General features: G+C 28.6%; 9 protein-coding genes and 3 pseudogenes across 12 annotated transcripts, besides 8 other annotated features; 8 read left to right on the forward strand and 4 right to left on the reverse strand.

Moving 5' to 3' along the window:
- Positions 1 to 2,142: part of a mobile genetic element that runs on past the window's edge.
- On the reverse strand, positions 62 to 392 carry TVAGG3_0844320 (protein of unknown function, DUF4106 family; the record flags this gene model as incomplete). Its single annotated transcript, XM_051248984.1, has 1 exon — positions 62 to 392. A coding segment is annotated over one exon (331 nt), but the record flags the coding sequence as incomplete, so codon positions are not given.
- Positions 1,572 to 1,608: a mobile genetic element.
- On the forward strand, positions 1,617 to 1,937 carry TVAGG3_0844340 (uncharacterized protein; the record flags this gene model as incomplete). The annotated part of the gene is made up of 1 exon (XM_051248985.1): positions 1,617 to 1,937. The coding sequence occupies one exon, from the start codon at positions 1,617 to 1,619 to the stop codon at positions 1,935 to 1,937; it is 321 nt and encodes a 106-aa protein (XP_051084460.1).
- A 204-nt stretch (positions 2,143 to 2,346) lies between the features above and the next one.
- Positions 2,347 to 3,014: a mobile genetic element.
- Positions 3,015 to 5,103: 2,089 nt separating this feature from the next.
- On the reverse strand, positions 5,104 to 6,130 carry TVAGG3_0844360 (annotated as a pseudogene). The gene has a single exon. A coding segment is annotated over exon 1 (1,027 nt).
- Positions 6,131 to 6,536: 406 nt separating this feature from the next.
- TVAGG3_0844370 lies at positions 6,537 to 7,583 on the reverse strand (annotated as a pseudogene). The gene has a single exon. A coding segment is annotated over exon 1 (1,047 nt).
- A 728-nt stretch (positions 7,584 to 8,311) lies between these two features.
- Positions 8,312 to 8,832: a mobile genetic element.
- A 496-nt stretch (positions 8,833 to 9,328) lies between these two features.
- Positions 9,329 to 9,366: a mobile genetic element.
- A 1,176-nt stretch (positions 9,367 to 10,542) lies between these two features.
- Positions 10,543 to 10,579: a mobile genetic element.
- A 148-nt stretch (positions 10,580 to 10,727) lies between these two features.
- On the forward strand, positions 10,728 to 12,045 carry TVAGG3_0844410 (alpha-phosphomannomutase family; the record flags this gene model as incomplete). The annotated part of the gene is made up of 1 exon (XM_001299350.1): positions 11,024 to 11,764. The coding sequence occupies one exon, from the start codon at positions 11,024 to 11,026 to the stop codon at positions 11,762 to 11,764; it is 741 nt and encodes a 246-aa protein (XP_001299351.1).
- A 2,246-nt stretch (positions 12,046 to 14,291) lies between these two features.
- On the reverse strand, positions 14,292 to 15,374 carry TVAGG3_0844420 (uncharacterized protein; the record flags this gene model as incomplete). Its single annotated transcript, XM_001280674.2, has 1 exon — positions 15,072 to 15,331. A coding segment is annotated over one exon (260 nt), but the record flags the coding sequence as incomplete, so codon positions are not given.
- Positions 15,375 to 15,768: 394 nt separating this feature from the next.
- Positions 15,769 to 16,232: a mobile genetic element.
- Positions 16,233 to 17,240: 1,008 nt separating this feature from the next.
- TVAGG3_0844440 (DNA/RNA polymerase superfamily) lies at positions 17,241 to 18,528 on the forward strand (the record flags this gene model as incomplete). Its single annotated transcript, XM_051248986.1, has 1 exon — positions 17,241 to 18,528. A coding segment is annotated over one exon (1,288 nt), but the record flags the coding sequence as incomplete, so codon positions are not given.
- Positions 18,529 to 19,028: 500 nt separating this feature from the next.
- Positions 19,029 to 19,595, forward strand: TVAGG3_0844450 (uncharacterized protein; the record flags this gene model as incomplete). The annotated part of the gene is made up of 1 exon (XM_051248987.1): positions 19,029 to 19,595. One exon carries the CDS (start codon positions 19,029 to 19,031, stop codon positions 19,593 to 19,595), a length of 567 nt encoding a protein of 188 aa, XP_051084462.1.
- A 75-nt stretch (positions 19,596 to 19,670) lies between these two features.
- TVAGG3_0844460 (uncharacterized protein) lies at positions 19,671 to 20,240 on the forward strand (the record flags this gene model as incomplete). Its single annotated transcript, XM_051248988.1, has 1 exon — positions 19,671 to 20,240. The coding sequence occupies one exon, from the start codon at positions 19,671 to 19,673 to the stop codon at positions 20,238 to 20,240; it is 570 nt and encodes a 189-aa protein (XP_051084463.1).
- A 217-nt stretch (positions 20,241 to 20,457) lies between these two features.
- Positions 20,458 to 20,910, forward strand: TVAGG3_0844470 (uncharacterized protein; the record flags this gene model as incomplete). The annotated part of the gene is made up of 1 exon (XM_051248989.1): positions 20,458 to 20,910. One exon carries the CDS (start codon positions 20,458 to 20,460, stop codon positions 20,908 to 20,910), a length of 453 nt encoding a protein of 150 aa, XP_051084464.1.
- Positions 20,911 to 20,933: 23 nt separating this feature from the next.
- On the forward strand, positions 20,934 to 22,115 carry TVAGG3_0844480 (annotated as a pseudogene). The gene has a single exon. A coding segment is annotated over exon 1 (1,182 nt).
- Positions 22,116 to 22,523: 408 nt separating this feature from the next.
- Positions 22,524 to 22,844, forward strand: TVAGG3_0844490 (uncharacterized protein; the record flags this gene model as incomplete). Its single annotated transcript, XM_001299188.1, has 1 exon — positions 22,524 to 22,844. One exon carries the CDS (start codon positions 22,524 to 22,526, stop codon positions 22,842 to 22,844), a length of 321 nt encoding a protein of 106 aa, XP_001299189.1.
- A 62-nt stretch (positions 22,845 to 22,906) lies between these two features.
- Positions 22,907 to 25,732: a mobile genetic element.
- The last annotated feature ends 1,485 nt before the right edge of the window (positions 25,733 to 27,217 follow it).

Below are 27,217 nucleotides of genomic sequence, written 5' to 3' on the forward strand. Positions count from 1 at the left end.
ACGTTTAACTCATTGAGTTTCTTTGTGTGTCTGTCATATTCTAGTTTCTTTTCGTTTTCACTTATTTGTTTCTGTATGTCTATGTTTGACTTTTTGACATCTGTTATTTGATTTTTGAGTGAACTCAAATTCATTTGACTTTGAGGGTTATAAGCTGTTCCGTCTGCAGCTCCACCATAGCCTGCCATTTTCGCTAAAAGTGCCGCTCTTAAACCTCCACTCTGTGCACCAATAACTCGGTTTAAAAGCATAGGGTTGCTTGACATTTGTTGCAACATAGTGGGGTCATTCATCATTTGTTGTTGCAACTGTTGTTGTGGTGTCAGTTTTACTATTGGATGTTTCAATGCTCCCTTCCTCTTACGTATATTCTTACGTAGCTTACGTGGCATTTTAAGTGAAGTTAAAAAGTGGTTTTTGACAGATGTTTATATGACACCATTAATATGATGTAAATAACAACGGTTTTGGTTTTGTCACCGGCTGGTCGGCTGGGGTTCGGTCCTCCTCTTGGGTCTTGGGCAAAATTTCTTAGGGCTAGAAGGGGCGCAGCCCCTGGAAGCCCTCCGAATATAAACTTCATTTATACTAAACATCTTCAGGGCTAGAAGGGGCGCAGCCCCTGGAAGCCCCACTACCTTTTTTTTTATATAATGCTTATCTATCATAAAACCATATGAAATATCAATTTTTGCTTTACGCCTAATTTTTGACGACAATTAGCAAAAAATGTTAAATGTTAACACTCAGTCCATTTGAATATGAAAAATAAAATTGACTTTGATTAAATGTTTTTATTTATCATGCAATTCTTCTTGCGACCAAAGATTTGAATAAAATTTCAAAAAATAAGATAGCTTAAAAAATAATATACGGTAGTGTTTACTAATAGATGAATAGTATATAAATTCTATTAAAATGGATTTGATCCAAAAAAATATATAAAATTTGATCATAAATAAAATCGTTTTAAATTACTTCTTCATTTAAATTATAACAATTATTTTTGGTTTTATATTTTTTTGGATCAAATCCATTTTAATAGAATTTATATACTATTCATCTATTAATAAACACTACCGTATTATATTTTTTAAGCTATCTTATTTTTTGAAATTTTATTCAAATCTTTGGTCGCAAGAAGAATTGCATGATAAATAAAAACATTTAATCAAAGTCAATTTTATTTTTCATATTCAAATGGACTGAGTGTTAACATTTAACATTTTTTGCTAATTGTCGTCAAAAATTAGGCGTAAAGCAAAAATTGATATTTCATATGGTTTTATGATAGATAAGCATTATATTCCCACTCATTATATTCGTAAATTTTGAGGTTTATCCTTCGCTTTTAAGATCATTGAATTTGATTTTTATATAAAATAGTTATATATTAGAAAATAATATGAGTTTATGTGATATTATTTTTCAGAAGATTTCATTCTATATGCCTATGAAAAGTACTCTCAAAACTAACTTTTTCCTAATTATAATTAAATCTAGAATATTGTATTATGCTTAGTATTATTTCATTTTTCTCATTCAATTTAGAATTTACAAATGTCAAAAAATTGAGAGCTGTCACTTTTGATGAATTTCTGTTTATTACAATGTAAATGACGAAAACTATTGAGATAACAAACTACAACGGTCATGAGTTCAAGAACTTATTCTTCGTTCCTCGTGAAAATACATTCTATCAGATACGAGGGAGAAAGGGTAAAGTTAGTTTGAGCGTTTATGAAGGAATGAAGAATGGAAAGTTTATACAAGCATACGATACAAACGGTAAACGTGTTTCATTAGCTTTGTCAAAACTTACAGGTATAAACTATGACAGTGATTTTGACCTATATGAAGAAGAAAGTGAGTCAGAAGATTATGAGCTGTTATGCGAAGCACAGCAATGGGAGGAGTTGCAATACTTTTGTAAGTGAGAACGTTTATTTTTACAGTAGTGAAGTCGTTTGTGAAAATGTTAGTGAGGTGAAGTGGTTGGCGGTTTTGTAAATATTTAAGGTTAAGTTAGTGTTGTCGTTTGTGTTGTAAAATATACGTTAACGGTTTTGTAAAGTGTCAAATTCACATATAATGGGTAAGGAGGCGCGCAGTGCCTCCGTACACTTGATATGTATACTAACTTTCTTTTTGTAATAGCATATTTTTGATTTAATTCTGTTTAGTTTCTTTTTATATTCATTGTCTGGACTCTGAATCTTAATTGAATCAGGACTCTTGGCTGCTTTGTTGTCACTCATTTCTTACGAAATAAAAAAATTAAATATTATTTAAATATAATGGAGTAATAAAATAAATCGGAATTTCTATTAATTTATTGTCAACTTCAACTAATGCATTGCCGTTAATATATCTAACAAATTCAGCTATTGTGTCAAATCTTCGTCTTCTTTTTGTCATTGATTTATTAGTTTTTCCATAATCGAGATGAATCAAAACTTTATCCCCTTGTTTAAAATTCATGAGCCCGAATTAATTTGTTCACGTTTAACATCATTTAACCTTTCCATTTGCTTTCTAATATATTCCCATTCTTTTGAAATATCATTTTTCATTTCCACTGGTGTCATGTTTATAGTTCTATGCCATGTATTATTATAATAATATACTAACTGCTGTATGATGGAGTCATGATTTCCATCACAGTATATCTGACCGTTAACCCCTAACGCACCTCTAAGAGTTCTCATTACCGCATCAACTATTTTATTATGAAACGTATATGGAGAGGATGAGAAGTAAAAATTAATTTGTGGAAAATAATGAGCCATAGTTGTCTGAAATCCTTTATCACCATCACTCCTTATATTATCCACTCTTTCATGATCTAGTAAGTATTGAATAGCTCTTCTTGTTTCCTGTTCTGTTTTCCCTTTCACTGGAATGCAATATAAATATCTAGTGTTAATGTTAATGACAAATAAATAAGTAGGGTTTCCTTTTGAATATTCCAGATGATCGATTTCGTATGAATATGGATATGGAGCAAATGAAGGGCGACTAAATTTTTCCTTTAACGGTTGAATTTTCGGGTCAGTTGGTTTATTTAATATCTTGAAATCCTTTTTAAAATCTTTTTGTTTCTTTGGTGATTGAAATGGATATAATAAAGTGAATGATGAAGGATTAACTGAAGGAGGAGGAGGTACTGTCGTTGGAGGTTTTGGTATTGCAAGTGGTTTAATTTTATCTGCTTTGATTTTGGATGATGAAGTTTTGGATTTCATTCCTCCCTTCATTAATTCTGGATGTATTCTATTCATTTGTTTTAAATATGCTGTATATAAAGGTTTGATATACTTTCCCACTTCGAGTTTATGTTGAAGGATGAATTCCAAAAGTTGATCTTCATTTAAAAGTCGGGCTGAATATGGTTTAACTAATGAATCATAAATTAAAGCTTGTGCTTCATTTATGGTCTGAAGGACCTGGGCGTTTTGCACCTTTAGCTGTTGAACATTTGCTACTTTAGAGCTCGGCTTTTTCTTCTTTGGTTTTTGTGGCTCAGGATTATATAATTTATATAATTCATCAATATCTTCTTCTGTTAATACTTTATTTTTGAAATCTTTCAACTGTTTAAGCTGTGATTTAGTTTTTCCCTTTGCATATTCATTATTTTTAATTTTGTCTTTAATTTTAGAAATTATTTTATCATGATATTTCAAAATTTCATTTTTATAATATGGATAATAATAATCCATATCATCACCCGTTATATTTTTATTATATTTTTGGAGATATGATTTTAATTCATAATAACTAAGAAAATTTTGATAAAGTACTAAATCAGCAATTAAATTTTTTAAATGTACGTTATCCATTTATATAAAAATAAAATAAATGTTTTAAGGGTGCCCACCTCTTTGAATCATAGTATCAAAACCATTATTTACATATTGAATCGCATCATTAACGGTTCCTCCTTCTAAAACGGTATCAAATGGTGGCGGTTGTTGTTGCTGTTGATGCTGTGATGGGATTTAAAAAATTCGTTGTGGTTGATTATTTGGAATCTGAAAGTTAAAACCATTTGGTATAAATCGATTTGGTTCCTTTTGTCTCTTCTGTGGCATTTCATTAAAAATAAAATTTTAAATTGTATTAAATAAATGGCATACAACATCCATTTTCACAACATACAGCCTTAGTGTGTGCTCCTGTTAATGCAGTCTTACCGATTGTTAAGCGAGTCATCGACCCGTTTTTAAGTTGTAAATTAATATTTTGACCATCAAATATCACTTTATCATTTATTATATCCAAATAATTTTTAGGCGTTAATTGTTTATTTTATCTTAAACTAACACCTTTCATTTTTTGTGCAATCTTTTTAAAATCACTTCCATCAATTGAACCGTTGAATGATGTATAACACTTAGGGCATAAAGCAACCATGTTATCACCTTGTTTCTCAATTGCTAAACCCAATAATTTTTTCTCATGTGCTTTTTCTTCAGCTTTATTCTTTAATTTATGTTTAAATTTCTCCTCAAAACAGAAGAAATCAAATGGTGCGAATTTGAAAATGTTTTTATAATAAAATTGTTTATCGGTAACAATTGCTTGAAATGCTTGAGTGTTAGGAAGATTTGGGTCGCCAGCGATTGCCCAATAAGATGAATCAGTATCACCTTCAATGAAATGAAAACGATTAACATTCATGCATTTATACATAAAATCATAAATGAAAACCAAATACCAGTATTTAGCATTATCTAAAGTGAAGAATGCCTCTTGTAAACATGTATCACATCTATAAAATCTATCTTTAAGCATCACTTGATATGTATCCTCACCTATTTCTCTTATGTTTTTAAACTTATTTGACATACATGCAACGCGTGCCTTCTGTGCATTCATTATTTTAGTCTTTGCGTAATTTTGTGTATTCATTGCATCGTAACCATATGATCCATTAAGTGAAATCTTGCAAAATCAACTTTTTCCTTTATTTCCTTCTAATTCAGCCTTTGTCTTTCGTTCATAAATTCGTTCGCAAATTCATTAAAACAAGTGTTTTTCGTAAATGTTAAAATTGATTGAATATCATCGATGATAAAATGAAATCTGTCTATTAGATACCAAAGATAATAAGAAGAAAATGGTTGATATTGGTTGTGTGTTGATGCTAACTGAGTTAATTTCCTCTGTTTCTGGTCAACTGGTAAATTATTTGATTTCATGTAATTATACATAAAACTGCCAATTGTTTTTTCATCTGTGATAATATCTAAGTTTCTTATTATCGGTAAAAAGTTAATGTAATCATTAATATACTTTTCATCAATGTGACCCTTTACTTCAGCCACGAAATAAAGTATTTTTTCTTTCTAATAATTCCCAGTGCTTTTGCTTTCTTTGTTGCTGTATCACAAATGATAACACCATTCAATCTTCCCGGCATATACATTTTATGGTCAGTATATTGAATGAAATCATGAGGATTAGATGAAAATGATGAAGGATATAATGAATTAAAGTCAACACCAACGAAATGAGTCATAATGTTGGTGGTGTCCTCATTTGATACAGTTTTAGTTTCTGGATTATATGAAAGTTTATTAATGTGCGTGATTCCTTTAAGATTTACTCTATGTTGAACATTTGATAAACCACCAGTAATTCCATTACGGAGAATGTGATAAGCTTCAACTGAATCTAAAGTCATTGGTAAATTATTTTTTAATGCATAATTTCTTAAATTGATTCTTAAACGTTGAACATTTCATCTTTATTTGATTTCACGACATTGCAATAACAACACATTAACCGACAATTCTTTAGTATGTGGTTTTTCATTATCTATTCTATCTAATGTTGGTTTATTAGCATATGTAAACGCTTTACCACACATTTTGCATTTAGATGAAAGGATTAAATCGTGATAGTATTGAAAATCATCCATTGAAACATTATTTTTAGTATCCCTTTCTGCTTTTTCATCTTGTTTCTTATATGATTCAATTTTATATTTCCAATACTTTTTCGTTAATTCAAAACTTGATTCTATCTCTTCCTCAGGATATTTTTCATTAGGATTAAAGTCTTTATATGCTAAAGCGTAACGAATCATTGAAGCATTCGATGATAAAGAAAGATTATGAAGCATATCAATTTTATAAACAAATGTTTCTTCAATAATTTTATCGATTGGGTCAATCATAATTTCAACATCTTTATTGCAATAATGAATAAAATATTCTAATCTATTCTTAAAATTTTTAGCATCATTGAGATATATTTGATAATCACTATCTGATATAGTTTCTTGAGTTAATGCTGAATAAAATGAATCTTTCGTGAATGGTTCCTCTTTATATAATTCTTCTTCGTAATTCTCCCATGTGATAAATTGATAAGGGAAAAAGGATTTAACACGTGATTTATTGTTTCCGAAATCTTGAGTGAATTGGTCTAATGTCCCACTCGCTATATAATTTCTGATGTCAATAAATCTCAATTCATATGGAGCGTTTGTTTTCTTTACAATGACTTGCTTAAATTGAGAAGAAGAACCCAGTATTGATTTTATTTTCCATTTTGCAGTGTTTAAATCACGAAGAATTAAATTTAAATCAAACTTTCCCGAATTAAAACCTATGATATTCACTTTATTGAATTCCTCATCTAGAAGTTCTTTAAATGCTTCCTTCTGTTTTTCATTTAATGTATGGGACAAAGTCCCCACCGTTTGCGGCTTCAACAATTCATTGTATTGACTCATATTTGATTTAGCAACTAATGAACAGGTTGAAAATAAAAACTCAATCCAATCAGAAATAAAAGAATCACTCGAAGTTAAGCAAAAATTCCTCGTATATGTTTTATCGTTTAATTTAACCGTTGATGATACCATGAATGGTTTTAAGTAAGCGTTCAAAGTTGCACACTCAGAAAGTTGTAATTCTTCTTTAGTCTCTAATGTTTCAAAGTCAAAAGTAATATAATATCTTGTCGGTTTATAATATTTCTGCAAATTATGAGCTAATAACCACTGATATATCTTCTGTTTCGTAATATGTGGTGCATATGGTTGCTGTGTCTTTTGCAACTGAACGTCTTGAATTAATCTCCCATTATTTTCTTTACATTTCTCACAATGCTTTAAAAATCTTCTTTGGTTTTTCCTTTTGGATCATCACGGATAGAATAAACTTCTTCTTTACAATATGGGCAAACTCTATAGCCGGTGAGTGCTTCAACGTCTGTTATTCTGTCAGCGTGAAGTTTTCCACATGGACTCTGTGTTAATAAAATATTTACTGTTTCAAATTCTGGATCTATCATTATTGAATCCACTAATGGAAAGTCTACCTTATTTATGTCCACGCTTCTGGTTGAGGATCACAATAATAGAAATCAATATTAACATTTAACATTCTCGCTAATCTCTCACTTTCTGATGAAATGCAAACCCTTCATATGCATCTATTGCTTCATTTAAATAGCTTCTACGAGTTTAGATTAACACCATCAGGAATGTTATAGAAGCGTTTAAATAACCTTCTACCTTCTGCTCTAATTTGATTATCATTCATTTTAGCTGTTCCGTTTTTGTTCATTTATGTAAGAATAAAAAATTAAAAAATAAATAAAAATAAAGTTTATTTTTTAAAGCCCATAAAATGAATTAAGAACACATAAATTTTTATCATCTGCGACGTGACGAATACATTTTAATTTACTCAAGAATGCGTACCCTGATACATTAAATCTAATTCCTGTCTTATTTAATTTCACAACTTTGAAAAGGAATGTATGAATAGCTATAAAATGATGAGAAGATGTTTTATGGGTTGCTTCCATTTTTTCTGAAATAAATGAATAAATATAATGCTTATACGTTTTCATATCTTTTATATTCTTAATAATGAATGATATAGACCTTTCCACTTCATCTTCCTTCGGTGCTGTTCTTTCATATGAAACATTATTAGTATCTTCAACAATGAAACCGCAATCACATAAAATTTTATATGTTCCAATGGTTTCTTTTGATATTTTATCTAATAAATCAAAAACTTTATCAACACCTGTGCATTTATTTAAATAATAATTTGTGTAAATATCATGATCTTCTTTCTTAATCGTATTAGTTGCATATGTCACGTTTTTAAGAGCTTTTTTGAATTTTTTGGAATCTAAAGGTGGTGAAAGTAGGATACAAGGGTATTTTCATTATCAATAAATTGTAACTTATGTTTACGAATAAATTTAGTACCTTCTTCTGAAAGTGTTTCGTCTATTTCACCATCTAATAAATTTTGTGTTGATTCTGAGACATAATTTTTATATCTTTCTTCATGAGATTTCTGAACTTCTGATTCTGAAGCTGGGATATTCATTAAACCCTCTACTTCATTTTCATTATATTTTTCAACTTCTCTTAATTCCTTAATTCTTTTATCTATTTCATCTCTTATTTTTTTCAGTTTTTCAATTTCATCGTATTCATCATCTTTAATCCGTTCTTCATAATATTCAGGGAAAACATCAGGTTCTTTAGGTTTTTCTTCTTCAGATGTAGGATATAAGAAATTTATAACATCATCTTTATTCATTTTTCCATCATAATCTAAATCATTTAATAACTCGGCAAATTTTTGACAATTTCTTAAATAATATTTACTAACTTCATAACCCACCTCCTCTAATATATCCTTTATTTCCTCGTTTGTGAATCCTAATTTTTTAACGTTGTTAGTTTTGACGCTCATTTCATACAAAATAAAAAATAAAATAATAAACATAACTAAGTTTTAATTTTTCGTAAGAAGTTTATTTTATTTTTATATATAAATCATTCTTAAGGTCAAACAGACTTCTTATTTTTATATGAATTCCATCCTCTTTAATGTCATCAATGATTTCCATTTCATTATTTTCAATTTCTTCTTCTCGTTTATGAGGTCTTTGATTATGACTCCATTGATTCCATGAAATTAAATATTCTTTATCATTATATTTATACCTCATTAGCTTATTTTGGCTTTCATATTCATTTAATAATTCACAATCTTCATTTTTAAATTGAAGTTTAACCCATTCAGGATTTAAACAATGTTTAATTAATCGCGGAATATCCGACATCATCTATATATAGCTTCTTTTATAAAAGATAAAAAAATAAATTATTTTAAAATTAATGTTAATTTTTTAAAATGTGTTTAGTATATAATATTTATTACTAATTTATTTAATAATGTCGCGCTTTCTTACAAATTCATGACTTAAAAAAACGTAAGAAAAATTTTTTATATCATCTATATATAGAAGATGTGAAAATAAATTATTTTAAAATTAATGTTGATGTAAACAGAAATTCATCAAAAGTGACACATCAGAAAAGCTAAAATATTGAATTTTTGGAACTTTTGATAGAGCACGTTTTTAAATATTAATTAAAGTAAATGTATATTTTGTAAAGATTCTTTTTAATAAAAAAATAAAATTTTGAAGAAGAACACAAAATCTTCTGAAAAATAATATCACATAAACTCATATTATTTTCTAATATATAACTATTTTATATAAAAATCAAATTCAATGATCTTAAAAGCGAAGGATAAACCTCAAAATTTACGAATATAATGAGTGGGAATATAATGCTTATCTATCATAAAACCATATGAAATATCAATTTTTGCTTTACGCCTAATTTTTGACGACAATTAGCAAAAAATGTTAAATGTTAACACTCAGTCCATTTGAATATGAAAATAAAATTGACTTTGATTAAATGTTTTTATTTATCATGCAATTCTTCTTGCGACCAAAGATTTGAATAAAATTTCAAAAAATAAGATAGCTTAAAAAATAATATACGGTAGTGTTTATTAATAGATGAATAGTATATAATTCTATTAAAATGGATTTGATCCAAAAAAATATAAAACCAAAAATAATTGTTATAATTTAAATGAAGAAGTAATTTAAAACGATTTTATTTATGATCAAATTTTATATATTTTTTTGGATCAAATCCATTTTAATAGAATTTATATACTATTCATCTATTAGTAAACACTACCGTATATTATTTTTTAAGCTATCTTATTTTTTGAAATTTTATTCAAATCTTTGGTCGCAAGAAGAATTGCATGATAAATAAAAACATTTAATCAAAGTCAATTTTATTTTTCATATTCAAATGGACTGAGTGTTAACATTTAACATTTTTTGCTAATTGTCGTCAAAAATTAGGCGTAAAGCAAAAATTGATATTTCATATGGTTTTATGATAGATAAGCATTATATTTCCACTCATTATATTCGTAAATTTTGAGGTTTATCCTTCGCTTTTAAGATCATTGAATTTGATTTTTATATAAAATAGTTATATATTAGAAAATAATATGAGTTTATGTGATATTATTTTTCAGAAGATTTCATTCTATATGCCTATGAAAAGTACTCTCAAAACTAACTTTTTCCTAATTATAATTAAATCTAGAATATTGTATTATGCTTAGTATTATTTCATTTTTCTCATTCAATTTAGAATTTACAAATGTCAAAAAATTGAGAGCTGTCACTTTTGATGAATTTCTGTTTATTACAATGTTAATTTTTTAATGATTTATTTTTTAAAAAAATTTTTTATTTTTTATTTCATTATGTATGGGCTGAGTGTAAATGTCTTACAATTTTGAAAATTTTTTAAATCTTAATTTATTCAAAAACGTAAGAATAACAACCGTAAGAATCATACATTTTTTACTTCATATGTTAAAAAAAATGATACAAAATCGCTCGATATTATATGAATTCTTACGTTTACAAAAAAAAGTCACAAAACCCTTCAACATATACTACTAATAAATTCGAGTGGAAGAAAAGCCTCCATATTATTTGATATTTTAGAATCTGTATTATTAAAATCGCAGAAAGTGTGATTTGACCAAACGGCCAGAATTCGGCTTATTTGACACTCAACAAGGTTCTGTAAAAAACTATGAAAAATAATTGAATTTGCAATTCAAAAAAAATTTTTTATTAGATTATGTCTGGGAAACGAATTCTCGTTCTCTTTGATATTGATGGGACACTCACACCATCACGTCTTCATGCTCCACCAGAGATTATCCAAATGATCAAAGACTTGAGAAAAGTTTGTGATGTAGGTGTTGTTGGAGGTTCCGACCTACCGAAACAGTACGATCAGCTGGGAAATGATGTTTTTGATTTAGTTGACTATTCATTTTCCGAAAATGGTCTTGTCGCATACAAAGGCCATGAAAGAATTGGAAACCATTCAATCAGAACGGCCATTTCACCCGACCAATACAAGCGCTTTGTCAATTTTGTGCTTAGATACATAGCAGATCTTGATATTCCTGTCAAATCAGGAACATTTGTTGAATTACGTACAGGTTTAATCAACATCTGCCCAATTGGAAGAAACTGCACGCAACAAGAGCGCAATGAATTTGGAAAGCTTGATAAGGTTCAGCATATTCGCCATAATATGGTAGAAGCAATGAAGAAAGAATTTCCAGATCTGAAATTGCAGTATTCGATCGGTGGACAAATTTCTTTCGACGTTTTCCCAATTGGCTGGTCGAAAGTATACTGCCTCCAATTTGTTGAAGGAAAATATGATGAAATCCACTTCTTTGGAGATATGACCTGCGAAGGAGGTAACGATCACGAAATTGCTCACGATAAAAGAGTTATTGCTCATACAGTTAAGAATCCAGCTGATACGTTACAGCAGATTACCGAATTATTCCTCAAAAAATAATCAAAGGATTTTATCTCAGAGATTATTAAATGCTTTGTTTATGTTCTAATCACTTTTATTTACATAATAATCATATTGTTGCATGCTAAGTTCGGTCAAAATGTAAACCTCTCAATTTTATCGTCGGGGAAAGTAACTCAATTCCTTCAAAATTATTCTTTAACTATTGAATTTAAAGTTATTTAATTTGGATTATAAATAAATAGGCTAATACAATATTTAAAAATGAGAAAAAATAACTTTTCAAAGAACTTTTCATAGTAGTATATGTTGAACAGTATGGGGTTTTTTGGTGACAAATTTTATGTTGGTGAAAAAAACCGTATTCTCACAATTTTGAATGAAAGACTCCCCCCTACGTTTTAATGATTAATTCTAAAATGAGATATATTTCATGTTAAAAATGAAGTAACCAGGTTAACAATTTGAATCATTACAATAACTACTTTCTTCTAAACGAGAAATTTGAAAAATAAAAAAAAGAATATGTTTTAATTGCATTGTCTCATAAATCAATAAGATGTGATTGAAATGTATCAAGATTGCAAAATTACACTGTCGTTTTCTTGATGATTTAAATTTAATTTGTGAAAAAAATAAGAATATAGAAGGTATGATTGTGAATATAACGGAAATAGAGCATATTAAGACATAACACAAATATATTGACTTTCATAAGTAATTCGTTCATAATGAAAATAGTTTGAAGCATATTTGGAATACAAATATATCTGTAAATTTTGATTAAATAATTGAAATGTATAGTAGTATAACCGCTAAAATAGGCTTATTTTTGGTGTCTGCTCAAGTTCGAATGGCGATCAACTTTTTTTTTGATTATTGTTATTTTTTCCTATAGAATAACGAGAATTTCACAATCGTATTACTCTCTGCTTATTAAAGTAATAAAATATACATTTTTAAAGATATTCAAGTTTTTAACAATAAATTGTCTATAATATACATCTGTACAATTATTATATAAATTTCATTATATGTGTTTAGTTCTTAGTTGATTTTTTTGGAAATATAAAATATTATTCCGAATAAAAAGTTTGTTTAAAAGCACACAGAACATAGAGTCATTACTTCATCATTAGAACTAATAGAAAACGTGAGTAGATTGTCTTCAATATGCTTGTAGAGCTTCAATTGTTTTTGGTAACAAATTCAACATTTTTAGACAAAAGTTTTGTATTTAACTACATATTTATCTATATAGTATTTTTACAGTTTCAAAAACAAATGTTTGATAGAATTCAAAAATTCGATATTTGAACTTAAATTTCTATAATTAATTTTCAAATATATAAGCATTAGATTCTATGTATACTCTATTTTTACCAAATACATACTCCAAAAGATAATTTTTCCCTGCGAATATATAAATTCAAAGGTTTTTTTACGTATTTGTGTTGAAAAACATTTTGATTTTCACTTTGAATATTTTCGTTAGAACTAGTATTTTGGTATTCATTATGATTACTTTCACTAATAGTATTATTTTCATTTATACTCTGAATATTCTGGGTCGAACTTTGATCGGGGTTGTCTTCATGATTTTCTTCTGTTGCAATAGCGACTGGTTGCTTAAATTTGTACTGTAGAGGTAAAACAGAATTTGATGCTGTTTTCATGAAATATGTACGGGAATTGAATTCTCGTAGGCATTCTGATGAAAGAGTAAGATGCTCACTTGTTATATCTTCAATAGAATACTCCACGCTAGCATAATCTTCATAATGATTACGAATATCTTCACGATTGTATGCCCTCCTGTTTCAGTTTTTTGAGTAAAATGTTGTTCAGCTAGGAAGTTTTTAAATTCTGTAAGTGCTTCTGTTTTTTTGGTTTCTTGTTCGATTTTATATTCAGCTAAATTTTTTCTTGGGATTCGTGGGTGCGAAATATCGCTAAAATTTGGTTCAATCAATTGCATATTTATCTGCCGGAAGAAAGAAGTATCTATTTGGAAAAGTTGAGCCTGCTGCTCCATTAATTTATTTCCAAAGAAAGGACAGAAAATTGAAAGAAAGGACAGAAATTTGATAAAGACAGAAGTTTGAATAAAGGACAGAATATTTGAATATAAATATTTAGATCTATGTACATTACTATTTAGATATCACAATAATAATTAAAAAAATAAAATTGGGATTAAAATTGTTAAATTCTATCAAACATTTGTTTTTGAAACTGTAAAAATACTATATAGATAAATATGTAGTTAAATACAAAACTTTTGTCTAAAAATGTTGAATTTGTTACCAAAAACAATTGAAGCTCTACAAGCATATTGAAGACAATCTACTCACGTTTTCTATTAGTTCTAATGATGAAGTAATGACTCTATGTTCTGTGTGCTTTTAAACAAACTTTTTATTCGGAATAATATTTTATATTTCCAAAAAAATCAACTAAGAACTAAACACATATAATGAAATTTATATAATAATTGTACAGATGTATATTATAGACAATTTATTGTTAAAAACTTGAATATCTTTAAAAATGTATATTTTATTACCTTTTTATTAAGAGTATCATAAAAACCAAAAATAACCTGACTATTGTTTAGGTTTTATAATTTGAAACAGATAATAAATTTCAAATTTTTCGATTTCGATATTAACTTGTGAAGAATCTTCGCATAAAACAGTTTGAAACAAAGCCAGTCGATCCAATACTCCATGAACTGCTCTGTATTTAAAATTTCTTCGAAATCATCGTATAATTTTTCTTTTGCTTCTTTTATTTGATCAAATATTCCAATATATTTAAAATGGAAATATATTAAAGCTATGTTTTGTTTTGACTCGAATGTCAAATCATCATACTCATTATATTTTTCTTTCCAATATGAAATTTCTGAATTCATATCATAAATACCTCTTTTAGTCAAGATTGAATAAATAATGCATTTCATAACGAAATATTCCATGTATGTATTGTCAGATATGTTACAATTTTCATAATATAGATCACGAAAGTTTAATAACCAATCTTTGAGTACATCTAACTGCAACAAATCTCTGAAACATACTTGGAAGAAATAAATAATAATTTTCCCTAGTAAGTAGTTCTTCGTAAGCAAAAATATTGAAAAAAGATGATCAATTAAATGCGAAAATTCATCAAACAATGTTAAACTTTTGAAAATTTCAAAGTTATTGTAAATAACACGATAAAATGCCATGAGAAATTGATTGTTTGTAAATAAAATGCAATTATCTGTTAAAAATAGTGGAATAAGATCTCTTTCAAGATAAAAATCATGTAACTGAATACAAAATATAAGATATTCGGCTTTTTATCGATATCTGTGTTTTCTTTTAATTCACAATAAAAAGTGTTTTGAATTTCTGGATCAAGTTGCATGAATATATCATAGGCTTTATCATATAGGCCCTCTTGTAGACTTTGGACTATTTCTTGACGACAATTTGATAAATCTAGTTGAATTTCACGATTATCACGGTAATCTATCAAACTTATCTCGCAATGTTCTGTTTCATCAGGATATGTTTGTGGTCCATTTACTTCTTTGTAATCATTGAGACCGTCCATTGGTTAAAAAAAAAATAAAAAAAATAAACATTGCTGAATCAAACTTAGGTCTCCCAAAAAATACTTTAATATTAGCGGTTATACCATAACTCAATTTCATGTTAAGTTCTTAATATAGCTATTTAATCTGTTCCTACCCAAAACGATTTTTGTCACCAAAATCTTTTTTTACACGAAATCCCTATGAACTGTGTTGAAGGGCTTTGTGACTTTTTTTTGTAAACGTAAGAATTCATATAATATCGAGCGATTTTGTATCATTTTTTTTAACATATGAAGTAAAAAATGTATGATTCTTACGGTTGTTATTCTTACGTTTTTGAATAAATTAAGATTTAAAAAATTTTCAAAATTGTAAGACATTTACACTCAGCCCATACATAATGAAATAAAAAATAAAAAAAATTTTAAAAAATAAACTTTAAACATTCATGTCTTACATTTTTGAATAATTTATTTTTTATTTTGTATGAAATGAGCGTCAAAACTAACAACGTTAAAAAATTAGGATTCACAAACGAGGAAATAAAGGATATATTAGAGGAGGTGGGTTATGAAGTTAGTAAATATTATTTAAGAAATTGTCAAAAATTTGCCGAGTTATTAAATGATTTAGATTATGATGGAAAAATGAATAAAGATGATGTTATAAATTTCTTATATCCTACATCTGAAGAAGAAAAACCTAAAGAACCTGATGTTTTCCCTGAATATTATGAAGAACGGATTAAAGATGATGAATACGATGAAATTGAAAAACTGAAAAAAATAAGAGATGAAATAGATAAAAGAATTAAGGAATTAAGAGAAGTTGAAAAATATAATGAAAATGAAGTAGAGGGTTTAATGAATATCCCAGCTTCAGAATCAGAAGTTCAGAAATCTCATGAAGAAAGATATAAAAATTATGTCTCAGAATCAACACAAAATTTATTAGATGGTGAAATAGACGAAACACTTTCAGAAGAAGGTACTAAATTTATACGTAAACATAAGTTACAATTTATTGATAATGAAAAATACCCTTGTATCTTATTTTCACCCCCTCTCGATTCTGAGAAATTCAAAAAAGCTCTTAAAAACGTGACATATGCAACTAATACGATTAAGAAAGAAGATCATGATATTTACACAAATTATTATTTAAATAAATGCACAGGTGTTGATAAAGTTTTTGATTTATTAGATAAAATATCAAAAGAAACCATTGGAACATATAAAATTTTATGTGATTGCGGTTTCATTGTTGAAGATACTAATAATGTTTCATATGAAAGAACAGCACCGAAGGAAGATGAAGTGGAAAGGTCTATATCATTCATTATTAAGAATATAAAAGATATGAAAACGTATAAGCATTATATTTATTCATTTATTTCAGAAAAAATGGAAGCAACCCATAAAACATCTTCTCATCATTTTATAGCTATTCATACATTCCTTTTCAAAGTTGTGAAATTAAATAAGACAGGAATTAGATTTAATGTATCAGGGTACGCATTCTTGAGTAAATTAAAATGTATTCGTCACGTCGCAGATGATAAAAATTTATGTGTTCTTAATTCATTTTATGGGCTTTAAAAAATAAACTTTATTTTTATTTATTTTTTAATTTTTTATTCTTACATAAATGAACAAAAACGGAACAGCTAAAATGAATGATAATCAAATTAGAGCAGAAGGTAGAAGGTTATTTAAACGCTTCTATAACATTCCTGATGGTGTTAATCGTAAATCTCGTAGAAGCTATTTAAATGAAGCAATAGATGCATATGAAGGGTTTGGCATTTCATCAGAAAGTGAGAGATTAGCGAGAATGTTAAATGTTAATATTGATTTCTATTATTGTGATCCTCAACCAGAAGGCGTGGACATAAATAAGGTAGACTTTCCATTAGTGGATTCAATAATGATAGATCCAGAATTTGAAACAGTAAATATTTTATTAACACAGAGTCCATGTGGAAAACTTCACGCTGACAGAATAACAGACGTTGAAGCACTCACCGGCTATAGAGTTTGCCCATATTGTAAAGAAGAAGTTTATTCTATCCGTGATGATCCAAAAAGGAAAAACCAAAGAAGATTTTTAAAGCATTGTGAGAAATGTAAAGAAAATAATGGGAGATTAATTCAAGACGTTCAGTTGCAAAAGACACAGCAACCATATGCACCACATATTACGAAACAGAAGATATATCAGTGGTTATTAGCTCATAATTTGCAGAAATATTATAAACCGACAAGATATTATATTACTTTTGACTTTGAAACATTAGAGACTAAAGAAGAATTACAACTTTCTGAGTGTGCAACTTTGAACGCTTACTTAAAACCATTCATGGTATCATCAACGGTTAAATTAAACGATAAAACATATACGAGGAATTTTTGCTTAACTTCGAGTGATTCTTTTATTTCTGATTGGATTGAGTTTTTATTTTCAACCTGTTCATTAGTTGCTAAATCAAATATGAGTCAATACAATGAATTGTTGAAGCCGCAAACGGTGGGGACTTTGTCCCATACATTAAATGAAAAACAGAAGGAAGCATTTAAAGAACTTCTAGATGAGGAATTCAATAAAGTGAATATCATAGGTTTTAATTCGGGAAAGTTTGATTTAAATTTAATTCTTCGTGATTTAAACACTGCAAAATGGAAAATAAAATCAATACTGGGTTCTTCTTCTCAATTTAAGCAAGTCATTGTAAAGAAAACAAACGCTCCATATGAATTGAGATTTATTGACATCAGAAATTATATAGCGAGTGGGACATTAGACCAATTCACTCAAGATTTCGGAAACAATAAATCACGTGTTAAATCCTTTTTCCCTTATCAATTTATCACATGGGAGAATTACGAAGAAGAATTATATAAAGAGGAACCATTCACGAAAGATTCATTTTATTCAGCATTAACTCAAGAAACTATATCAGATAGTGATTATCAAATATATCTCAATGATGCTAAAAATTTTAAGAATAGATTAGAATATTTTATTCATTATTGCAATAAAGATGTTGAAATTATGATTGACCCAATCGATAAAATTATTGAAGAAACATTTGTTTATAAAATTGATATGCTTCATAATCTTTCTTTATCATCGAATGCTTCAATGATTCGTTACGCTTTAGCATATAAAGACTTTAATCCTAATGAAAAATATCCTGAGGAAGAGATAGAATCAAGTTTTGAATTAACGAAAAAGTATTGGAAATATAAAATTGAATCATATAAGAAACAAGATGAAAAAGCAGAAAGGGATACTAAAAATAATGTTTCAATGGATGATTTTCAATACTATCACGATTTAATCCTTTCATCTAAATGCAAAATGTGTGGTAAAGCGTTTACATATGCTAATAAACCAACATTAGATAGAATAGATAATGAAAAACCACATACTAAAGAAAATTGTCGGTTAATGTGTTGTTATTGCAATGTCGTGAAATCAAATAAAGATGAAGATGTTCAACGTTTAAGAATCAATTTAAGAAATTATGCATTAAAAAATAATTTACCAATGACTTTAGATTCAGTTGAAGCTTATCACATTCTCCGTAATGGAATTACTGGTGGTTTATCAAATGTTCAACATAGAGTAAATCTTAAAGGAATCACGCACATTAATAAACTTTCATATAATCCAGAAACTAAAACTGTATCAAATGAGGACACCACCAACATTATGACTCATTTCGTTGGTGTTGACTTTAATTCATTATATCCTTCATCATTTTCATCTAATCCTCATGATTTCATTCAATATACTGACCATAAAATGTATATGCCGGGAAGATTGAATGGTGTTATCATTTGTGATACAGCAACAAAGAAAGCAAAAGCACTGGGAATTATTAGAAAGAAAAATACTTTATTCGTGGCTGAAGTAAAGGGTCACATTGATGAAAAGTATATTAATGATTACATTAACTTTTTACCGATAATAAGAAACTTAGATATTATCACAGATGAAAAAACAATTGGCAGTTTTATGTATAATTACATGAAATCAAATAATTTACCAGTTGACCAGAAACAGAGGAAATTAACTCAGTTAGCATCAACACACAACCAATATCAACCATTTTCTTCTTATTATCTTTGGTATCTAATAGACAGATTTCATTTTATCATCGATGATATTCAATCAATTTTAACATTTACGAAAAACACTTGTTTTAATGAATTTGCGAACGAATTTATGAACGAAAGACAAAAGGCTGAATTAGAAGGAAATAAAGGAAAAAGTTGATTTTGCAAGATTTCACTTAATGGATCATATGGTTACGATGCAATGAATACACAAAATTACGCAAAGACTAAAATAATGAATGCACAGAAGGCACGCGTTGCATGTATGTCAAATAAGTTTAAAAACATAAGAGAAATAGGTGAGGATACATATCAAGTGATGCTTAAAGATAGATTTTATAGATGTGATACATGTTTACAAGAGGCATTCTTCACTTTAGATAATGCTAAATACTGGTATTTGGTTTTCATTTATGATTTTATGTATAAATGCATGAATGTTAATCGTTTTCATTTCATTGAAGGTGATACTGATTCATCTTATTGGGCAATCGCTGGCGACCCAAATCTTCCTAACACTCAAGCATTTCAAGCAATTGTTACCGATAAACAATTTTATTATAAAAACATTTTCAAATTCGCACCATTTGATTTCTTCTGTTTTGAGGAGAAATTTAAACATAAATTAAAGAATAAAGCTGAAGAAAAAGCACATGAGAAAAAATTATTGGGTTTAGCAATTGAGAAACAAGGTGATAACATGGTTGCTTTATGCCCTAAGTGTTATACATCATTCAACGGTTCAATTGATGGAAGTGATTTTAAAAAGATTGCACAAAAAATGAAAGGTGTTAGTTTAAGATAAAATAAACAATTAACGCCTAAAAATTATTTGGATATAATAAATGATAAAGTGATATTTGATGGTCAAAATATTAATTTACAACTTAAAAACGGGTCGATGACTCGCTTAACAATCGGTAAGACTGCATTAACAGGAGCACACACTAAGGCTGTATGTTGTGAAAATGGATGTTGTATGCCATTTATTTAATACAATTTAAAATTTTATTTTTAATGAAATGCCACAGAAGAGACAAAAGGAACCAAATCGATTTATACCAAATGGTTTTAACTTTCAGATTCCAAATAATCAACCACAACGAATTTTTCAAATCCCACCACAGCATCAACAGCAGCAACAACCACCACCACCACAGCATCAACGGAGAAAAACATTCACCCCTGAAGAAAGAAATTTCAATAATTTGATGCGTCAACAAAATCAAGGTTTGAGATTTTATCCGGGTAGTAATGGTATACATATAAGGCATCCAAATTTAGATAGAAGATATACTGCTGAGATTCATATTTTACCTAATAACACGGTTAATTTTGCTGGATTTTATGATCATCATCAGGAAATCTGGACTCCACCATTTGATACCGTTTTAGAAGGAGGAACCGTTAATGATGCGATTCAATATGTAAATAATGGTTTTGATACTATGATTCAAAGAGGTGGGCACCCTTAAACATTTATTTTATTTTTATATAAATGATAACGCAGATTTAAAAATTTAATTGATGATTTAGTACTTTCAAAATTTTCTTAATTATTATGAATTAAAATCATATCTCCAAAAATATAATAAAAATATAACGGGTGATGATATGGATTATTATTATCCATATTATAAAAATGAAATTTTGAAATATCATGATAAAATAATTTCTAAAATTAAAGACAAAATTAAAAATAATGAATATGCAAAGGGAAAAACTAAATCACAGCTTAAACAGTTGAAAGATTTCAAAAATAAAGTATTAACAGAAGAAGATATTGATGAATTATATAAATTATATAATCCTGAGCCACAAAAACCAAAGAAACAAAAACAAAAGAAGAAAAAGCCGAGCTCTAAAGTAGCAAATGTTCAACAGCTAAAGGCGCAAAACGCCCAGGTCCTTCAGACCATAAATGAAGCACAAGCTTTAATTTATGATTCATTAGTTAAACCATATTCAGCCCGACTTTTAAATGAAGATCAACTTTTGGAATTCATCCTTCAACATAAACTCGAAGTGGGAAAGTATATCAAACCTTTATATACAGCATATTTAAAACAAATGAATAGAATACATCCAGAATTAATGAAGGGAGGAATGAAATCCAAAACTTCATCATCCAAAATCAAAGCAGATAAAATTAAACCACTTGCAATACCAAAACCTCCAACGACAGTACCTCTCCTCCTTCAGTTAATCCTTCATCATTCACTTTATTATATCCATTTCAATCACCAAAGAAACAAAAAGATTTTAAAAAGGATTTCAAGATATTAAATAAACCAACTGACCCGAAAATTCAACCGTTAAAGGAAAAATTTAGTCGCCCTTCATTTGCTCCATATCCATATTCATACGAAATCGATCATCTGGAATATTCAAAAGGAAACGTACTTATTTATTTGCCATTAACATTAACACTAGATATTTATATTGCATTCCAGTGAAAGGGAAAACAGAACAGGAAACAAGAAGAGCTATTCAATACTTACTAGATCATGAAAGAGTGATAATATAAGGGTGATGGTGATAAAGGATTTCAGGCAGCTATGGCTCATTATTTCCACAAATTAATTTTTACTTCTCATCTCTCCATATACGTTTCATAATAAAATAGTTGATGCGGTAATGAGAACTCTTAGAGATGCGTTAGGGGTTAACGGTCAGATATACTGGATGGAAATCATGACTCCATCATACAGCAGTTAGTATATTATTACAATAATACATGGCATAGAACTATAAACATGAAACCAGTGGAAATGAAAAATGATATTTCAAAAGAATGGGAATATATTAGAAAGCAAATGGAAAGGTTAAATGATGTTAAACGTGAACAAATTAATTCGGGGCTCATGAATTTTAAACAAGGGGATAAAGTTTTGATTCATCTCGATTATGGAAAAACTAATAAATCAATGACAAAAAGAAGACGAAGATTTGACACAATAGCTGAATTTGTTAGATATATTAACGGCAATGCATTAGTTGAAGTTGACAATAAATTAATAGAAATTCAGATTTATTTTATTACTCCATTATATTTAAATAATATTTAATTTTTTTTATTTCGTAAGAAATGAGTGACAACAAAGCAGCCAAGAGTCCTGATTCAATTAAGATTCAGAGTCCAGACAATGAATATAAAAAGAAACTAAACAGAATTAAATCAAAAATATGCTATTACAAAAAGAAGCCGCAATGCGGCGGGACTGATGCCCATAAAACTAAAGTAATTGAAAACGATAAAGAGAAGAAGGAAATAATCGAAAAGTTAGAAACTTACCGTTCAATCCTTAAACTGAGTGAAGCAAAAATAAAAGAATTTAATAGAATAAATAAATTGATTGGAAGAGATGAATTTAATAAAGATGAATTTTTAAACTCTATCCAAATTTAATTTTTATTCCTCTTCGACAACGTCTCTTCGAGACACCGAACCCTTTTGTGTTCTTCTTTCCATCATTACTGCCAGGAACTAAAGTTAGAATCATTCTTGAACATAAACCACATGAAAAGGTAAGAAATCAGTTAAGTGATGATTATTATATCGTTGATTCCTCACAGGGTAATGGTTATTTAATTAAAGCAGCTGACCATTCAGTAGCGTTTTATCCACGATTTCGATTAGTTGAAAGCGAAAATGGAAGATTAGCTAAGACGGTTGATGAAGCAAAAAGAGGTATAGTTAATAAAATTGTGAGTTATGATGAAGACAAAGATGAATACACTGTCGTTTATGAAGGAGGTGTGGATGATAAAATTCCTTCTAGAAATTTGAGAGAATCGAACCCTACACATTTATCGGAACTCGAAAAGGATTACTAGAAGGATAAAAATAAGTCAAAATTAATCAAAAAAATTTTATGAACTAAATAAAATTTATGTCTGAAGTTAATTAGTTAATAAAGTAGCGGATGAACTGCAGAAATATATTTTATCATTAATGGTTTTTTAGGTTATTCAATAATTAATTATTTTTGAAGAACTGAAGGTGTCACCACGTCACCATGTCACCAGGTTAATTAACTTCTCTTAAAATTACTGACAACATGACATTTAGACAACAGTCCAGGAAATAAATTTTATCGTTTATGTTTACGTTAATGTTTTCATAAATGTTTTCATGAATGTTTTCAGTGTCACCACGTCACCATGTCACCAGGTTAATTAACTTCTTTAAAAAATGATGACAACATGACATTTAGACAACAGTCCAGGAAATTTGATGCAGCCCAAAAATAAAGTTAGTTTTAAAATTATTTTTATTTTTTTATTCCTATATAAATGACAGCAACAAACAACAACAGCAACTTTATCATTTCTGATGAAAAAGTTATTGATTCATTAGCTGAGGAATTAGTTGTGGCAGAAACTAAAACCCTCAACGAAAGAATTGGTGAAAACAAGATTGATTTACATAACTACCTCAAACACGATGGAGGAAGAGGAAGGAAAACTGGTATGGCTTTATTAGTAAATAAAATTTCGAATTTAACGATTATAGATATTGATATCAATAAATCGTACAATGATGAACTTAAAGAAACGGTTAGAAAAGACATTTTATCAAAACTTTCGGATAAAGATGTTATCGTTAAAACCGCTTCAGGAGGTCTTCACATTTATTGCAACACTAATTTCTTTTATGCAGTTTCGAACAGAATGATTAAATGCTATTCCTTCAATGATTATGATATCGATATCATGACTTCAATGGATGATTCAAAGCGTTCATTAGTGGTTATGGCTGATTCAAGAGTTCGCAAGAATGCAACAGAACCAATCAAAACATACTCATTCATTCGTGGAAGTTATGATTCAACATTAACTAGAACAGTGAATGATATATTAAATGATTTGAATATTAAGGTAAGAGTTGAACAAAAGAACGAAGAAATAAAGACTATCATGAATGAAAACAAAGATGTAAACATTGACGATAAACTTGCCCAGAGCATAGTCGATGGTATTAGTGATTTTGAAGTACATAATGACGGTGGAAACATGAATTTAGAAAAAGAAGTTACATTATTCACACTGTTTCAAGCAATTAATTCGTTACCTAATCATTTAATTAATGAAGCATATGATAACGTTTATAACTTCTGCAGTTTAACAGAAAATGCAAAAAGTAATTTTGAAAAAGCACGTAGTAGATATGCACATTTAATGACTTCTCCATTTGTTTTAGTGAAGATTCTGAAACTATATCAAAAAGAATATTATGATGAAAACGTTTTACCTTTATTACGTAAGCCAAAAATAACATTTGATATAAAACTTGATGATTCATTCTTGATAACAGATATTAGACGCAAGGCTGAAAATCATCAGTATAAAAACAGTTCTGAAGTAATTGAGGATTTATCACGTGTAATCCGTTTTGTAGATTGTGGAAATAAATATTTCATTCAGAAAGATTACAACATACACGACAAAATGAATCAAATATCATTCGTTCTTCAATCAAACATGAAAGAGTCACTCAAAATGATTAAATTATTTAAAGAAGAAGGTAAAACCATAACAGCATGGGATGTACTACTAAATCAATTATCCTCATTAACCGTTAAGGGTGTTTGCTTTAAATCTGATTCCCCAGATGTTTTCTCAACGTTTCAGGGTTATAAATACAACGTTCTCGAAAAACCAGATTACTCAAAAATTGAGATGTTTATGAATTTCATTAAAGAAGCCATTTGTGATAATAACGATGAAGTGTATAAATACCTTCTCGGCTGGATTGCATCAATGATTCAACATCCTGGAATCAAGAATGAAACAGCAATTATTTTGAAAGGACTTCAGGGAACAGGTAAAAACAGATTTACAGACATTATTTCTGAACTTCTCGCCGGTTATTCATGTAAAAACATTACTGAAATAAGTGAGCTAACGGGTAATTTTAACTCAGTTGTTGAGAATAAAATGCTTCTTGTACTTAATGAACTCAAGAATGTTGGTGAAGATAGACTCGCAAACTTCAACGCTTTGAAATCAATTATTACGGATAATGAGATTAGAATTAATGAAAAGAATCAACCCAGAAGAACAGCACAGAACGTTGCCAATTTCATTTTGGTAACTAATAACGTTTACCCTGTCAAAATTGAAGTTGGAGACAGAAGATACGTAGTTTTAAGGGTTAATGGTAAATTCAAGGGTCAATTTGATTACTTCAAGAATTTAATGGATTCATGCACAAAGGAATTTTATGATAACCTTTTAACATATTTTATGCAATATGACCTTTCATCATTTAACGTACGAATCATACCGATGACCTTTCAATTTGCATATGAAATGAAAAGTGACAATTTTGTAAAATATTCTCTCAGAGAACAAGAACAAAGCATTCTACAGAATTTATCATGGGTTGGATATTAATGAAAGAGATGAATAAGAATATTCTTGTTTCATTACGCAGTATAAGAGATTGGAGTTTGATAAATTTCAATAGAGTTATTGATTAAATATTACGCCATCCGATGTGGAATCAATGAAAACAAAGCTCAACTTTCTTTCTTTTGCATCATGTGCAACAATTATAAGTGAAACACGAAATATGATTGCTGATCTACTGTTTATTAGAAAAATTATGTTAAATATTGCTATATTTTACCTCTTTTGAGGGTGTGTTTTGATCGGATATTTCTAATTTCTGATTAAGATGACTTGGATGTTTCATGATTAACTGTAACATTGATAACATCAATCCGCTCTTTGTTCATGATCTTTTATATGACTAAATACAGCTCGGCTCATAATTTTGTAATCAATGATCGGATCTCATAATTTTTCCTTCTCAAAACTAAATTTTTTCCTGATTCACAAAAAAATTTTTTTTTATTGTTCGGAAATGACCGCCCTCGATTTTATCGAGAGGAAGGTCATTTCGCACAGTCCTTCTCAATTCGAATCAACCCTTACGACCCATGCAATAATTCAAGCTTCTCAAATCGTTGACCCGCAAAAAAAGATAACTTTAATTTTAGATTTAGATGAAACACTTGTGCATTCGCGTTTCCACAAGCCTGATTGGTATGACTATGAAATGCCAGTTCAATACAATGGAATTACATATACGATTTATGTTCAAAAACGACCTGGATTTGATGAATTTTTCAAAGTCATTGAACCACTGTACGATATTTATATATTCACTGCATCTTTACCCGAGTATGCAGTCCCTGTTGTTCAGAAGGTTATTCCTACTTTTCCCGCTTCAAAAGTTCTTACTCGATACCATTGTCAACTAATTGATGGAACATTAGTTAAAGATTTAACCATTTTTGATAGAGACCTTTCATCTATTATGATTGTCGACAATTCTCCAGCTTGTTACAAATTACAGCCAGAAAATGGAATAGAAGTGTCTTCCTGGCTTGGAGATTTGAGTGATGATGAATTACTTTCCTATTTGCTGCCAATCTTAGAGGGTGGCGCAAATGCGATCGATGTTCGTCAATATATTTATAATTGAAGCCAATAGATTTTGTTATTAAAAATTCGCGTTTATAGAGTGATTTTAAAATATATGATAATATGTTTAGTTTTGAGAATATGGTTACGATTATAATATATTTGTTAAATTCATCAGAATATTGGACTAATTATAAGAAGGGTATTGCAGTTTTGATTTAAAGAAAGCTAATTCCGGAATATAGCTTATATTATAGAAGAATTGAGGATAATTTAACGAATTCCAATTTTTTTCCATCTTACTACAATGATGAAAGGATCAACATTGAACTATGAATATAATTGTAA

Source organism: Trichomonas vaginalis, chromosome VI, assembly GCF_026262505.1.
Source record: "Trichomonas vaginalis G3 chromosome VI, whole genome shotgun sequence".
Taxonomy (NCBI): Eukaryota; Parabasalia; order Trichomonadida; family Trichomonadidae; genus Trichomonas; species Trichomonas vaginalis.